Here is a 16,607-nt window from a genome sequence, read left to right on the forward strand (position 1 = left end):
GGCGTGGCCTCTCACTCAGGTGCGGCTTGCACCCAGGCGCGACCTGTACCCAGATTCGGCATCGTGGACGTAGACGTGATGTACACGGACACCGGGGCCACTCGTCTATGACCCAATCGTGTCACTACAGACTCATGTCACCACCAGGACTCTAAGCCACCGCTTAGAAGTCACGTCACCCAGACGGATTCAAGCACCAATGACATTATCACCACATGCGGGTATCTATCCACCAAGGATCTTGATACCACTAGGACACTCCCTCCCGCAGGGAGATGGCCAATCATGATAAAGCCCCATTACCCAGGGCCTCTATCCACTCAATGACACACTTGCCATCAAACTGGGACTCTCCACACCGCCATATACTACTATAAAAGGTAAGGTACACAACCCCATCAGGGGACATCTAAACTCATATTGAATAATCACTATTCATCTATTTGCTCAGGTGATCTAACTTTGGCATCGGAGAGCCCTAGGCCGGAACCACACCAATTCTCTCTGTTGACCCCTTGGTCCACTTAAAGGTGACGGCACTCGCAGGACCGCTCGACGATTTCTTGACGCAATAGGTTGGCGTCGTCTGTGGGAACGATGCTAGCCATTACAGCTACTAGCTTGCTTCCATATACATTCAATGGCACGAAGGAAGACTACCACCACCAACAACGGAGTAAGGAATGGATCACCACCCCCAGAGTGCTCTCGTCGCAGAGCCAATGACCAGGACCATGTCCCTCTGGAGGAAGATATCCCCCTTAATGACCAGTTTGTGGTCGACGAGCCCAACAATGACGAGGTAGACGATGTGGTGGTGGAGGTGATACCTGACCCCAATGCTCCAGCCACTGTGGGTCAGATCAATGACCTGCAACGACAGATCCTCGATGAACAATGACTCTTTCGAGAATACTTGGCACAGCGTGCGACGTCTCATCGCCAAAGGACGTCGCCATTAGCAAGGGTGGAGTCCGTACCTCAACAAGAGCCGAACCCTAGGAGATCATCTCCCAGGGGCGTGGGATCAGGGAGACTTGCGCAACGGGCAACCCCCACTCCGCAGCGGGGGGAGCCTTCCCAGCGTCCCAGGAGAACAAGAGATCTCTTGCCACGGTCAGAATGTGGGAGGACACCAATAGCCAGGGCGAGGGTGCCTAGCCCGTAAAGATCGGTCTGGAGGTCTGTGTTCAACGGACGACTTGAAGAAGGTCACATACCACGATGAAGCCGGACCTACAGAGAGGAAAGCCCCTCACCTTGACAATAGGGTTCATCACGGCGGGACCATTCACCATCCCGCCAACACTCAAGGCGGGAGGTGACATCCAGGAGAGAGCGAGAATGGGGTCACAGCGAACGTCCTGCTAGGCGTGAGGGACAGACAGGGGACGAGGAGCTCGATCGAAGACTTTGCGACTTGGATGAGAAGCTGGAAGGGCTGAAGAAGCAGACCAAAGGCGAGACACATTCCATACCTGGACAACACCCATTCTCGACAGAGATCATGTCAGCCACGCTACCTTCCAGGTTCCGACTACCCACCTTTGAACTTTACAGTGGTACCACTGACCCTAATGACCACATCAACTACTTTAATGGCATGATGATGCTGTATGGTGGATCGAACGTGGTCTCCTGTCGGGCATTCCCTGCATCCCTCAAGGGAGCAGCCACATCATGGTTCCCCAGGCTACGACTGAGATCTATATGCTCGTTCGTAGAGCTATACGAATAGTTCGTCACCCGCTTCCAAAGCAGTGTCAAGCAGAAGAAGACCACTGTCAATCTACTGAACGTGGTATAGAACCCTGGGGAATCTCTCAGGGAGTACGTTAGCAGGTTCACCAAGGAGTCCCTGGAAGTTCGAGACTTAGACGACCAGACACAACATGCAGCCCTAGCAGGAGGTATCAGGGACCTAGACCTGATCAAGGACCTGGCACGTCATGAGACCAGGACTATGAAAGAGCTCCTGGAACGGTGCAACGAGTTTATAAATATGGCCGAGGTACTACAAGCTAGAACGAAGATAATCGAGGCCAAGCCGCAGGATAACAAGAGAACATCACCTGATGACCGCAAAGAAGGTAAGAGGTCGAGGACAGAGCGTCGATAAGAGAAGGGCGATCGCCCATCTAGGAGGACAGACCATCGCCCAGAGAGAAGTGACAGGGCAAGCACCCTTGAGTTCACACCACTGAATACCACCAGGTCCCAGATACTCATGCAGATCCAAGACCGTGACCTACTCCATTGGCCACAGCCCATGCTAGCAGGACCAGAGAAGCGAAACCCTAACAAGTACCATCTCTTCCACAAAGAGAATGGGAACGACACAGAGGAGTGCTATCAATTGAAGAGAGAGATAGAACAACTTGTAAGAGTAGGAAGCTTGAACAAATATGTGAAGGGGAGATGTGACAACCGCTCAGGCCAAGGGGACAGAGGTCGCGACGGAGATAGAGTAGAACCGAGATGAGAAGAAAGAAGAACAGATCGAGAGAGAGACCGCCCAGAAGAGCGGAGAGATGCAACAGAACCTAGTGGCACCAAGGGACCTCCTATCCTCACCATACTTGGAGGATCGGGGCAAGAGTCCACCAGAAAAGCTAAAGCCCATGCCAAGTTCGTGGGAGTGGCATAGAAGCCAAGCAAGATAGCCAAGACCGAGGCGGTTATCTCCTTCTCGGATGAAGACCTGGAAGGACTAAACTTCCCACATGAGGATGCCTAGGTAGTACAGGTGGAGGTAGCCAACCGACCTGTACACAGGGTACTGATAGACACAGGGGCGTCTGTAGACGTACTCTCCTTGGATGGCTACCGACAGTTTGGGTTCGGGGACGATCAGCTCAAACCAGAGCCCATGTACCTCCATAGATTCTCAGGTGCCACTACCTCCATCAGAGGTACCATAGAACTACCCGTCCCCTTCGGGGTACACCCTCGACAAGTGACTATCATGGTGAATTTCATGGTTGTCAAGTCTGTGGTGTCCTTCAACAGCCTCCTAGGGCGACCATCTCTGACAGCCCTTAGAGGAGTCATATCGCCACTCCACCTGAAGATGAAGTTCCCCACTGAGAATGGGTTAGGCGAAGTCCGAGGAGATCAGAAGAAAGCAAGGGAGTGCTACGCCACCTTCATGAAAAAGAACAATTGTAACACCCGCGGAATGGCACTCTGCCTAGAGAACATGGTCAGTGACCAGAGAGATGAATTGACAGAGAGAAGAGGAAGACCAGAAGAAGACCTCATCCCATGGCCCCTCAGCCGGGACGACCCCTCCAAGGTCGTACAGGTTGGCTCGCTACTAAGCAAGGAACAAAAAGAAGGGCTTGGACACCTCCTCCAAGTGAACATGGATGTCTTTGCATGGTCGACCTCTGACATGCGTGGAATACCACGTTCCATAGCTGAGTACCGACTACATGTCGACCCAACTAGGAAGCCCATTCCAAAGAAGTGGCGTAACTTCGCCCTCGACCGACAAGCAGCAATCAAGGAAGGGGTCGAGAAGTTGAGCCAGTCAGGGTTCATCAGAAAGGAGAAGTTCCCAACCTGGCTCGCAAACGTGGTCATGGTACCAAAGCCAAGTGGGAAGTGGAGGATGTGTGTCGACTACATCGACCTGAATAAGGCATGCCCAAAAGATGAGTACCCACTGCCCAGGATCGACCTACTGATCGACGCCACCACCGGCCATGAGATACTGAGTTTTATGGATGCCTACTCCGGGTACAACCAGATCCTCATGCATGAGGGTGATGAGTCCTACACCGTATTCCGGACGGACAAAGAGAACTACTGCTACAACGTCATGCCGTTCGGGTTGAAGAATGCAGGGGTCACCTATCAGAGGATGGTCAACAAGATGTTCGAGGAGCAGATCGGGCGCAACATGGAGGTATATGTGGATGACATGCTTGTGAAAAGCATCCGCGCCAACCAACACCTGACCGACCTAGAGGAAGCATTCACAGTACTGAGGAGGAACTAGATGAAGCTAAACCCTGCAAAGTGCGCCTTCAGTGTAACGTCAAGAAAATTCCTGGGGTTCATGGTCTCAGTACGTGGAATAGAAGCCAACCCATCCAAGATCAAGGCCATCCAAGAGATGGTATCTCCTCAGACGGTCAGGGAAGTGCAGAGGTTGAATGGAAGGGTCGCCGCCCTTTCCAGGTTCGTGTCACGATCAAGTGATAAGTGCCTACCATTCTTCAAAACATTGAAGAACCTCCGAAGCCCTAAAGATTTCACATGGACAGAAGAGTGCCAGAAGGCGTTCGAAGAATTAAAGGAGTACCTAGAGAACCCACCACTGCTTGGGCGACCAAAACCTAACGAAGAATTACAGCTCTACCTGGCCGCCACCCCTGTCATGGTCAGCACAGTACTGCTGAAGGAAGAAGACAAAGTCCAGAGGCCTATCTACTACGTCAGCCATGTTCTGATCGATGTAGAGACCAGGTACACCAGAATCGACAAGGTAGCCTATGCATTGGTAATCGCAGTTAGGAAGCTACGACCATATTTCCAAGCACATACCATCACAGTCCTCACAGACCTACCCCTGAAGAAGATACTCCATAAGCCAGACGTCTCCGGACGATTGATAACATGGGCGGTGGAGTTAAGTGAGCATGACACCAGGTTCCAACCAAGGACAACCATCAAAGGCCATGCTCTTGTAGATTTTATTGTAGAGTGTACCCTGTTTGAGATCGAACCAGGGATAGGGGAGCCCGAGGAGAAGGATCGCAGATCATGGGACATGTTCGTGGACGGGTCGAGTAACGCGACGGGAAGCAGCGTTGGCCTCATATTAACCAGCCCTGAAGGATTCCATATCCAATATGCTCTCCGATTCACCTTCCAAGCATCCAATAATGAAGCGTAATACGAAGCACTACTAGCTGGACTCCGGGTGGCCAGAGCCATCCAAGTCACACACCTATCCACCCGGAGCGACTCCCAGCTTGTGGTGAATCAGGTGAATGGAGAGTACGAGGCAAAAGATGATAGGATGGCATCATATCTAGCAGGTGCTCAAGCATTGATCAAGGGTTTCGTGAAGTTTGAGATGGTTCGAGTTCCCAGGGACGAGAACGCCGCCGTTGATGCCCTATCCAGGCTAGCCAATGAGGAACTCCAAAATTTGGCTAGTGTAGTCTATGTTGAGATCCTGCATGAGCCAACGTATAAGGAAAAACAGGTTAACGAAATCGAGGAGGGACCTAGCTGGATGGACCCTCTACTCAACTACCTCCAGAACGACGTCTTACCAGAAGACAAGACTGAGGCAAGGAAGATCAGGATGAGAGCTGCAAAGTACACCGTCCTAGACGAGGTACTCTACAAGCGGGGGGCAACAACACTACTACTCCGATGCCTAGGACCCAAGGGGGCAGAGTACGCCCTAGCAGAAGTCCATGAGGGGATATGTGGAACCCACATGGGAGGACGAGCCCAAGCCTACAAAATCCTCCGCCAGGGACTATACTGGCCACGAATGCAAGAGAAGGCCATCCAATATGCCAAGAAATGCGAGCAATGTCAGTTGTTCACCCCAGTACCCCATCTACCCGCCACCAAGCTGACATCAATCCTCAACCCCATACCTTTTGCCATGTGGGGACTGGACATCTTAGGCAACTTCACCGCAGCACTGGGAAACAGAAAGTACCTGGTTGTCGCGATTGACTACTTCACCAAGTGGGTCGAAGCTAAACCCTTGGCCAAGATAACAGAGACAGAGATGGAGAAGTTCATCCGCGACGACGTCAGCTACAGGTTTGGGGTACCACAGATCCTCGTCTCAGACAACGGCAAATAATTCAACAACCCTAAATTCCAAGCATTCGGTCACAACTACAACATTGACTATCGGCCTGTATCGGTAGCATACCCATAGGCCAATGGTCACGTGAAGGTCACCAACAGAACACTGCTGGAAAGAGTCAAGAAAAAGCTAGAGGGAGCCAAAGGAAAATGGGTCGAAGAGCTACCAAGCGTTCTGTGGGCATACCGAACTACAGTACGGATACCCACAAGAGAGAGCCCATTCCGCCTAGCATATGGCACTGAAGCATTGGCGCCAGTAGAGGTCTGCACCATGTCCCATAGGGTTCTGCACTTCAACGAACGTACCTATATCGACGGACTATGGGCGAACCTAGACTTTATAGATGAGGTCCGTGAGAGAGCACTACTAAGGAACGTCGCCTACCAACAACGTACTACTAGGTACTATAATGCCAAGGTCAAGGAAAGGCTATTCCAACAGGGAGATCTAGTCTTACGGAGGGCAAGTGCATCAATACCATAAAAGGCAGGGAAGTTGTCAGCCAATTGGGAAGGACCTTACATAGTCTCCAAGCAGATACGTCTAGGGACCTACCGCTTGAAGACTCCGGGGGGCAAGAAGGTAAACCGCACCTGGAACTCAGAACACCTGAAGAAGTATTACTAGTAGAAGCAAACAGCTCCATCAATAGTAGCAGTAGTGGTAGTGGTAACAGCAGTAGTAGCAGCAGCAGTAGCAGTAGACGACATCACTGCTTCAAGGGTAATTTGAAAATTTTCATTCAAAATAAAGAGGTGTTTCAGGAGTACTTGTCTTCTTCTACCACTCAATCGAACCACTGCCACAACACCAAGGCGTTATGCCACTACTGAGGCTTTATGCGTAAGGCGTTATGCCACCATTGAGGCTTTATGCCTAAGGCGTCATGCCACCATTGAGGCTTTATGCCTGAGGCGTCATGCCACCATCGAGGCTTTATGCCTAAGACGTCATGCCACCACTGAGGCTTTATGCCTAAGCCGTTATGCCACCACCGAGGCTTTATGCCTAAGGCGTTATGCCACCACCGAGGCTTTATGCCTAAGGCGTTATGCCACCACTGAGGCTTTATGCCTAAGGCGTCATGCCACCATCGAGGCTTTATGCCTAAGGCGTCATGCCACCATCGAGGCTTCACGCCTAAGGCATTATGCCACCACCGAGGCTTTATGCCTAAGGCGTTATGCCACTAAGGTTCGATGACCGCCCAGGCGCAAGGCCACCACGGTCCGATGACCACCAAGGCGCAACGCCACTAATCCCATGACTATCAAGGGTCATAGGGCACCAATGCGCAATCAACCACCAAGAGACAATGCAATCAAAGAAAAGCAACATCGATCACATAGAGAAGTCATAATAGTTACAACTCAAGTTCAAAAAAGAAAAAGTTCAAGACGTCTACAAGTTCAGTACGGGCATAGGATCAAGGGACCACAGAGGGGTGGGTCACCTCCGACCCAGAAGGAGACATCATGTCCACCTCGAGAAGGCGCGCAACAGCACCCCCCTCAGGCAGGGCAGCCTCCACCTCTGACACTGGAACGCTCTCCACCACCGCTACACCAGGAAGCGCCGCAGCAAACTCAGAGAGCCCCGAGACAGAGAAGTCATAATCGGGGGTCACCTCCGGGACACAAGTGGCTAAGTCCCAGACCCCTCCCTTATAGGCAGGCTGAAGCTGCGCCTGATACAGCGCCGAGAACACCGAGGACACCTGGAACTCAGCCACAGCTCGCTCGCCTGCAGACGCCAGCTCCGCCTCATGACTCCCCCTTAACGAATGAAGCTCCTCCTCCAAGGCAAGAACCCTGACCGAGCTCTCGGCCGCACCAGCAGAGGTCACACGAAGCTCCTCAGACACCTCCAAGAGCTTCCCGGACGCCCTCTGCTCGCCGACCTTGGCCCTCTCGCAGGCATCGATATGTCCCTGGAGCTCCCTCTCCACATCACGCAGGGTGCGCTGTATCTACACCTTGCGAGAAGCGTGACCCTCTAGTTGAAGCACCGCCTTAGCAACACAGTGATGGACCTACAATCAGCATGGCAAGCGATAAAATACTCTAAGTATAAGTGGAGCAGCGAACATGACGAGATAAAAAGGGATAACTCACCGAAGCCATATCATGGTAGAGAGTCTGGGCCAGACACGCATCGCTAAGCCTCTGCAAGGCCACCCTCGCGGTAGGAAGCCTACCCTTGTCCACCCATTTCCAGGACACGCCGGCTCCAGCCAAGGTCGAGCCCTCCAGCACGCCCAAGGTGATCACCAGGGACTCATCCATCGCGGGAAGATTAGTGGTAGTACCACCGGAGGAACTCACCCCTTTTCCCCTTGGAGAGGGGCAATGCAGAAGACCCGGAAGGGGTGATAGTAGGAGGCAGAGGTACAGAGCCTGAAACACCATCATCATCGGGAGAAGTATGGGGAAGGAGGACACGCACACCAAAGCTCGTCACATGGGCATGTCCTGGACCACCCTTCCACTTCGCCCCAACAGCCACAAGCGCAGAAGGACCACCAACATCTGCTACCCCGGCCGATGGACCACCCTGAGAAGCGGCCTTCCTCCGCAGATTGCCACGGAGCAAACTGAAGTCCAGACACATATCCACTGCATAGACCGCCCAACCAGTCAGATGACATATATATTCAAATACAAACATGCCAATCAAGTACAAAAGATAGTGCTCTTACCAGGACTCAGCTTCCAGAGGGACAGGAAGGCCTCAGAGTCCAACTCCTGGACGTGGAACGGATCGCGACCCAGGCACAGCTTGAGGGAGTCACCCTCAAAATCACTCAGCTCAAGCCCCTGGTTGACCCTCTTGAGGTCAATGACTTCCCTAACAGTCCGTAGTGGGCATCGGGGGACCATGGCAAAAAAGATGCGATCCCTCCAATACTTCACGTTGCTAGTGATCCCCGTGAGAAGCTCCAAAGAGGCATAGGGCCCCTTGAGCACGCGGCAAGCAAAGTGATAACATCCATGAATCCTTTTCTTCAACAGATAAAAGTGGGAGAACAGGGGAACAGTGGCGGCACGCCCCAGGCGTGCAAAAAATACATAGAAACCCAAGATCACCCTCCAAGAATTGGGCAACACCTGCCCAGGGGTGAGGTGTCAAAGCTCTAACACCAACTCGACAAAGCGAGGGATAGGAAGGCGAAGGCCCTAGAGAAAAAAGGAATGGTAGAGACAGATCTCATCCGCACGATGAGAGAAGGCATACTCGCCAGGTCCAGGAGTACATAACACGACTTCAGCGGGAATATGGAACTCCTCACGGAGGGAGACCAAGTCAGAAGGGGACAAGATGCTAGCAACATGACCCAACCTATCAGCAGGACCGGCGACTGAGGACGCCGCCCCAGAAGGCCTACAATCCCTATTGGGACCAGAGACACTAGAAGGTCCCACACCCCCACCAATAGCACTGGGGGAAGGTATAGAGGATGGAGTACCCACAGAAGAAGGTGATCCTGGGGAACGCTCCTCTGAAGATCCAACCCCGACTGAAGCAGGGCCAAGGTCATCCGGAGATGACATGAACGACAAGAGAAGAATGGACTACTTACTCGAGAAAGCGATCTCCCAGACAAGAAGCTAGCAAGAAAAATGAAATGAAGGCCACCTGCAAAGTATAAACAGTAGATCCATCACAGATAAGAAGAAGAAAAGTGGAGAAGCATGAGGGTCCATCATACCCACGCCGCGGCCACCCTAGGCGCGGCCTCACACTCACAGGCACACCCACCCTAGGCGCTGCCCCACGCCCGCAAGTGCGACCACCCCAGGCGCGGCCTCACCCCCTAGGCTCGGCCACACCCGCAGGCGGCGGCCACCCCAGGCGCGGCCACCCTAGGCACTACCACACCTACAGGCGCAGCCTCACCTAGGTGTCGCCCTGTATATATATAAAAAAAAAAAAGAAAAAAAAAGAAAGAGAAGGGGTTGAACTTACCTCAGGGGGAAGGCGATCGCACGGGGAAGCAGGCACAAGACGACGCGGCCACACCACTGGCACGATCAAGTGACAGAGACCACCAGATGCAAGGCACTCAAGCCAAGCACCACTCAAGCCCTCCAAGTAAACAAGGCACCAAGTGAGCACAAGACAAACACAAAGACCCAAAATCAAGCAAAATAGATACTAGTCTAGGTGACCCAAGGACAAGCACATGGTGGGCACCAAAAAGAGGACAAAAGACAAAAGTGCAATGCAAAGGAGAAATTCAAGAAGAGCAAAGTGGGAGACAAAAAGTGAGACAGAGAAATGAGAAGTGAAAAAAAGAGAAAATGAAGGAGAGGAACATATATCTACAAAAAACAAAAGAAGAAAAAGTGTAGGAGGAAAGGTTTGAACCCCCAACCTCTCCTACCTCACTAATAGATTTACAGGCAAGCCCTGCAAAGAAAGTTTATTCGCAGCGGACCCCTCACTATGTAAAGGCATCTACTCTCTTGGACATCCTATCTCAAGAGAGTGGGGGGGCAAATGATACATCCAAGATTCACCGGACCAATCAGCGGCTGCCACGTGTCACAGAGCGACCCGCTCCAGAACCAAGGAGAACCAACTGGGGGTCCCACCCTGGTGCGGCTAGCACCCAGGTGTGGCCTGCACCCAGGAGCGGCCTCACCCAGGCGTGGCCTCACCCAGGCACGGCCACACCCAGGCGCGGCCTCACCCAGGCGCGGCCTCCACCCAGGCGTGGCCTCACCCAAGCGCGGCCATACCCAGGCGCGGCCTACACCCAGGCGCGGCCTCTCACCTAGGCATGGCCTGCACCTAGGCGCGGCCTCTCACCCAGGCACGGCCTGCACCCAGGCGCGGCCTCTCACCCAGGCATGGCCTGCACCTAGGTGCGGCCTCTCACCCGGGCACGGCCTGCACCTAGGCGCGGCCTCTCACTTAGGCGCGGCCTGCTCCCAGGCACTGCATCGTGGACGCAGATGTGATGTACATGGACACCAGGGCCACTCGTCTATGACCCAATCGTGTCACTACAGACTCATGTCACCACCAGGACTTTAGGCCACCACTTAGAAGTCATGTCACCCAGACGGATTCAAGCACCAATGACGTTATCATCACATGCGGGTATCTATCGGCCAAGGATCTTGATACCACCAGGACACTCCCTCCCGCGGGGAGATCCAGGATAGAGCCCCGTTACCCAGGGCCTCTATCCACTCAACGGCACACTCGCCATCAAACTGGGACTATCAACACCGCCATACACTACTATAAAAGGCAAGGTACACAACCCCATCAGGGGACATCTAAACTCATGTTGAATAATCACTATTCATCTATTTGCTCAGGAGATCTAACTTTGGCATCGGAGAGCCCTAGGCCAGAACCACACCGGTTCTCTCTGTTGACCCCTTGGTCCACTTGTAGGGGACGACACTCGCAGGACCGCTCGACGATTTCTTGACGCAACAAGACCTATCCAGCTCAAGAGTGTAATGCCATTTTCATTTCCCTTAAAAATATAAAGAGATAGAGAGCCAGACAGAGAACAAATGGAGTATACCTACTCTTGAGAGCTCTAGATCTCGAAATGGAGGATATTGGGTCTTCTCGCTGCACGAAGAAACAAATCTGCAACCAGCGATTGGGGGAACCTGCTATTGAAGACAAACAGAGAAGGGTTATTTCACTTAAAAACCCTAAAAAAATTAGAGATAAAGACAGTGAGAACAGCAAATGGAAGATAGTGGATACCTGCTATTGAGACCTCTCGATCTCCACCAACGGTGGTTAGAATCGATCAAAATAATGATATTGTTGGGTCTATTAGGTATTCCCACCCCCAAATAAATATGCAACCACCACCTCTGAAGAACCAGGATTTTGGGTCTTCTCGCTGCCCGAAGAAAACTTCCTCCAAAGCGGAATAACTCTGCAACCACCACCTCTATACACGGACTTCAGTCTACTGACTACACCACTACATGAAGAACGTCTTCTCGGCAAAAGCAGAATGAAGGTCGAATTTTTTTGAGGGAAGAGCAAAGTACGTTTCATTTCCTCATTTAAGTCGTTTTCATAACCGGAGATAGGAGGTGGTACTGGTATCCTTAGAATAATCAGGTACAATTAGTACCAACAGTTCAGATTGCAGTCACAAGAAATCAACGGTTAACATTGATTCATTGCGCTTAACGCTGCGTTTAAGTAAAATAAGGGTCGCACTGCGACCCGTCACTCTTAGGATTTAGGATAGATATTTAAAAAAAATTGAAATCTAATAAGTAATAAGGATAGTTTTAGACTTCCACCATGTTCATAATCTCGGATTTGGATCAGTAAAATCGTTTGGATCTATTGGCTGAGATCGATCCCAATACCAATCCGATACACCTATATAGACAAAGGTAAAATGATTCTTTTTTACTTAATTTTGGGAATGTAACTGTTATTAAACAACCTAGACTGTTTATTCTCCCAGCGCAAAGGCTAGCAAATAGGCTAGGACCTCTACTACTGAACAACTTTGTTTATCTTACTATTTTAATTAATCTAGTTTTATTTTATAAAAAAAAAAAAAGAAGGTAAAATGATAATAAAAATAACTTTTTTTTTATTTTTATTTTTATGAAACTAGAGGTAAATACGTCTTATTTGGCCGATCCGATACATTGATCCAATCCGATCCATCAATCGGGTATCGGATACGATCTGGATACCGAGATTACGAACCTTGGCCCCACTCACCCCTGACTGAGTCCCTGATTCCAAAAGGAAAAGAAAAAAAAAAAGAAAAAGAAAAAGATTTGCTAAATTCTTGGGTCTTGTTTGGTAGAGCAAACACCAGTCATCGTTTACTTTATGTTTTTTCTTTAACCAAATCTAATGGAATTAAACAGTCAAAATCATTCCAAGAGTCACTGTCAAAACTTACCAGAAAAAGTTGCCGTCGAGGGAAAAAAAACCAGCGGAGAGCCTGAGAGAGAATTAATTAGTTTAGACTTTACACACACGCTTTCGTAAGAATCGCCACCTACCTCTATCGTTTTCTATCTTCTGCTTCGCCAGAATCTTTGAATCATCTCCTCCAAAGTCCATTAATGGACGATTACAATTCAAGGAAATGATCTGAAACCCTAAATTTTGGCGTGACATCTTTTTTTTTTTCTTCTTCTTTCTCGAAGTACGGTAGAAGAGGGTCAAGAAGAGCAGAGTCGGGTTTTCCTTATTTTCACCGAATCCCCAAATCTCGGCTGATTTTTCGCGGATCGAATTCTGGTTTGAAACTGAGAGTTTGGATGAGATATGGCGTCGGCGAAGACGTCTCGATCGAGGGGATCGATGGCCTCGGGGAAGGTCGTCAATGGCAGCGTTCTAGAGAATGGACAGCTTGACCAGAAACTTAACCTGTTCAAGAGTGACGGTTTTGATGCTGACGCTTATGTTCAGGGGAAATGTCTCTCCTTGAATGAGAAGGTCCATTTCTTCCATTTCCAATGTCTGCATTATTTGACAAACTTCTTCTACTCTATTCTGCTGTAGTGTTCAGTTCTCTAACAGTGGTTGAATGAAGCTTGAATTTTTTCTTAGTATGATTTGTTGTTGGGTTGTTTACTTTATTTAGTATTCTTGCTTTGGTTGGGGTTATGCCAAGAAATCTGTTAATTCTTCTGTAGTCGAGTTCTGAAGTCAAAACGCGATTTGCCAAAGGGAATTTTTATTTGGTCAGAAAAATTTTCTTTTTTAACCGCTCAGTTTATTGGTGAGAGAATTTTTTTCCTTGATCAAATTAGACATCCTTCTTGTTCTCATTGCTTCCCGGACAAAAGAAAAATTTCTCCTTCAGGATCCATATCTCAGTAAAATTGAAACCCATTTCAAACTTCGAAGGGATTCTTGCTACGTTTATGCTTGTTGAGTACATCTACTTTCCTTCCTGGCATGAAATGTGGCTTTATTGCCTCATCTCTCATCCTTTGTCATTAATCTCATGCATCAGACCAAGAGAAAGCACACCTGAAGGTGGGAGCACCAAGCGCTCTGATTGAGAACAATGGCTGTAGAATGGATGTTCTATACTATGTTTGTGATAGGAATTGCATTACAACGGTACTCTATAGTGACAGTTAACTGTAGTTATGAATTATAGTCTACAAAGAATCCTGCTTGTAGATGCTATAGGGCTTGAAGCTTGTATCTGAATCAAGACTAAGAGTTTCTGCCTTGTGTTTTGGCCCCTGGATGTAATGATTCATGGATCTTGATATGGTGTAAGCCCACTGTCGATTTTCTTTACTGGACAAGAGAAATACATCATATTATGATGTTCAAAGACAACTTGATTTGGACCTGTGGATGTAGCTATTATACTTGGAAAGATTTGTATTTCTCACTAGGTAGACCTCTCTTCTACCAGAATATGCTTTGATAATGCCAAAGGGTGCCAGACTATTTGGCACCATCAATAATGTCTCTCTTTGTACACTGAATTTATTATTATTATTATTGGCTAGTGTTGTTTTAGAACTTCCATCTTCTTTTTTTCTTTTTCTTTTTCTTTTTTACTTAAGAGCACAAAAGACTGCACCTTTCTAGAGCACCTGTCTTGGAACCATAACCTTAGTCATCTCCTGATAGCTTTTACCCCCTTTTCTTGCCATGCTTCCTACTGTGAAGGGTGTTTCCAGATTCTTGCCACTTTCTTGTACTGTAAAAGCGAATTTGGTTACTATAAAAGAATGAACTACAACCAATTGAAAAATAAAGATGAAGTATAAATTGTTGCCAGATTTGCTACTGCTACAGTCATGGCAGTTGTATAGTTGTCAGTTGGGGCAGAATTTACAAGATGAGTAGATTGATCATGCTGTAACAGTCAGAAAGATTTTGGGTGTGTAGTTTTTTAGGTGGTGATAGATTTGCATTTTAATTATATTAATAATTTGCGGGTGCATTACCAATTCCAACAGAAGATGGATTCGAACTGATTTTTTAGTTTGGTTAAATTGAAGGGAGCAAAATATGTATGTATATAGGGCGGGGGCCTTAAGACGTATTAACTATGCTGGGGTATGGGAAAACGGCTTGGTCAAGCAAATGCTAGTTATGGCATGCATTTTGAAGAGATGGGGTGCTGGGGTTGGCGGTTATTTTTATCATGCTTGGATGATGCAGATGTAGAGGCCTGGATGGATATGAACTATCCAGTTTGGAAGATCAGGCCAAGGAGAACTAGATCTATATTTGTCCATGGTTCCATTAAGGATAGATTGGGAGTTTTAATAAATTCTGGTGGTTAAGACTGTAATTAAAATTAAGTTGAAGTCAGGGTCTTTAGAGGCTGTCAAAGCATTAAGTTGGAATACAAGTCCATATAGGAGATTATATAGGTTGATGGTAGAGTAGTGATGCAGACAAGTCACCCAAAGGGCTTATTTTATTGGAAATATAATGTAGAAAGGTTCAAGTAAGAACCATTCTACAGTACGATCAATGATTAAGTTGCAGCAGATCATCATAATAGCAATAAAACCAGAATTAGTAACTTAGGAGGTAGAGATCAAACCAGCCTGTAGAACAGTGACAAACTTAGGTCGAGTGAAGATGCAGGTGAAGGGATACTAATCCAAATTCCAGCCAATTCCGATGGCTAATAACTGAGATACGAAGATAACGCAAAATTAGAAGGTTATGGACATAGTTCTAAAACTCGTCTCGACTTGGCGAGTTTCTCGGTTTTCTGAGAAACCGAGACGAGATGGCATACGGTACATAAAAGTGCCATATCTCGCCGAGATCTCGGGTTGACCCATGAAAATGACCCTTCTACTATGTATTTACTTACCTAACTCGACAGAACTCGACATATCTCGGTTCGATCTCGGATCTTGGGTTGACCCATGGAAATGATCCATCTACTATGTATTTACTTACCTAACTCGACAGAATTCTTATATGCTTGCTGTGGAGCACTATATGCAACATTACAACAACGCTATGTAATGGGAAGACTATGTGACACTAGCGGGGAGTCGGGGACTGAATACTTGATTCAAAGTCATTTTATGTGATGATAGTTGTAACACTGTTAAACAGTTTGATGTATCACTTTAACATTTCTAATTCTTATTTAAGTTGTTTAGCTATTAATTGAATGTTTTGCTTGCTTTTTATTGCTAAATTATGTGTAGAGTAGGGTATTTTAGTACCTCATCGCCTACCAACCTATTGTCCGAATTGAAACTCATATTTGGACTTTGTTTTTGCAAAATCTGATGGTGCCATCGTGTTTAAATGGCCTAAAATAGGCTGAATACCAAGTTTTAGACCCAAACTATGTCTAAAACCCACCGAGTTGAGGCTTTGACTCGAAAAAAAATAAATAATGCACCAACTCGGCGAGATCTCGATTCAATTTGGTTTTTCCAAGGGCCGAGTTGGTACCAAGACCCGAGTTTTAGTACCTTGGTTACAGAATATCGTGTAAACCAGTATTGGGCTTGGGCTCCAAAGTGGATCGAGTATCAGCCTTGATGAGATGAAGCTTTGCTGCAAGTTTGGTTCAGTTCTGATGGTCAGAAGTGGAGATCTGAGTTGGTCTTGAAAATAGAAGGTAGGACTCAGAATTAGAAGGTGATGACCTGCAGAGCAATCCAGCCAACAGCAGGGGCTGGAATTGGGATCGAGTGGAGCCCCAACAGCAGTGAAGAACTCCTGTAATTCTTAGCCTGTTCTGCTCACTGGATGTGGAGATATGAGACACAGAAGCTGCAACACT

General features: G+C 48.4%; 1 protein-coding gene across 1 annotated transcript in view; it reads left to right on the plus strand.

Moving 5' to 3' along the window:
- Window positions 1-12,837: 12,837 nt before the first annotated feature.
- LOC122659746 (exocyst complex component EXO84B-like) overlaps window positions 12,838-16,607 on the plus strand; it is a 41,921-nt gene continuing 38,151 nt past the window's right edge. Inside the window, exon 1 of the mRNA XM_043854865.1 lies at window positions 12,838-13,306. Within this exon, the coding sequence (XP_043710800.1) occupies window positions 13,136-13,306 (171 nt within the window). The 5' untranslated portion in view covers window positions 12,838-13,135. The remainder of the gene's footprint in view (window positions 13,307-16,607) is intronic.

Source organism: Telopea speciosissima, chromosome 4, assembly GCF_018873765.1.
Source record: "Telopea speciosissima isolate NSW1024214 ecotype Mountain lineage chromosome 4, Tspe_v1, whole genome shotgun sequence".
Lineage (NCBI taxonomy): Eukaryota > Viridiplantae > Streptophyta > Magnoliopsida > Proteales > Proteaceae > Telopea > Telopea speciosissima.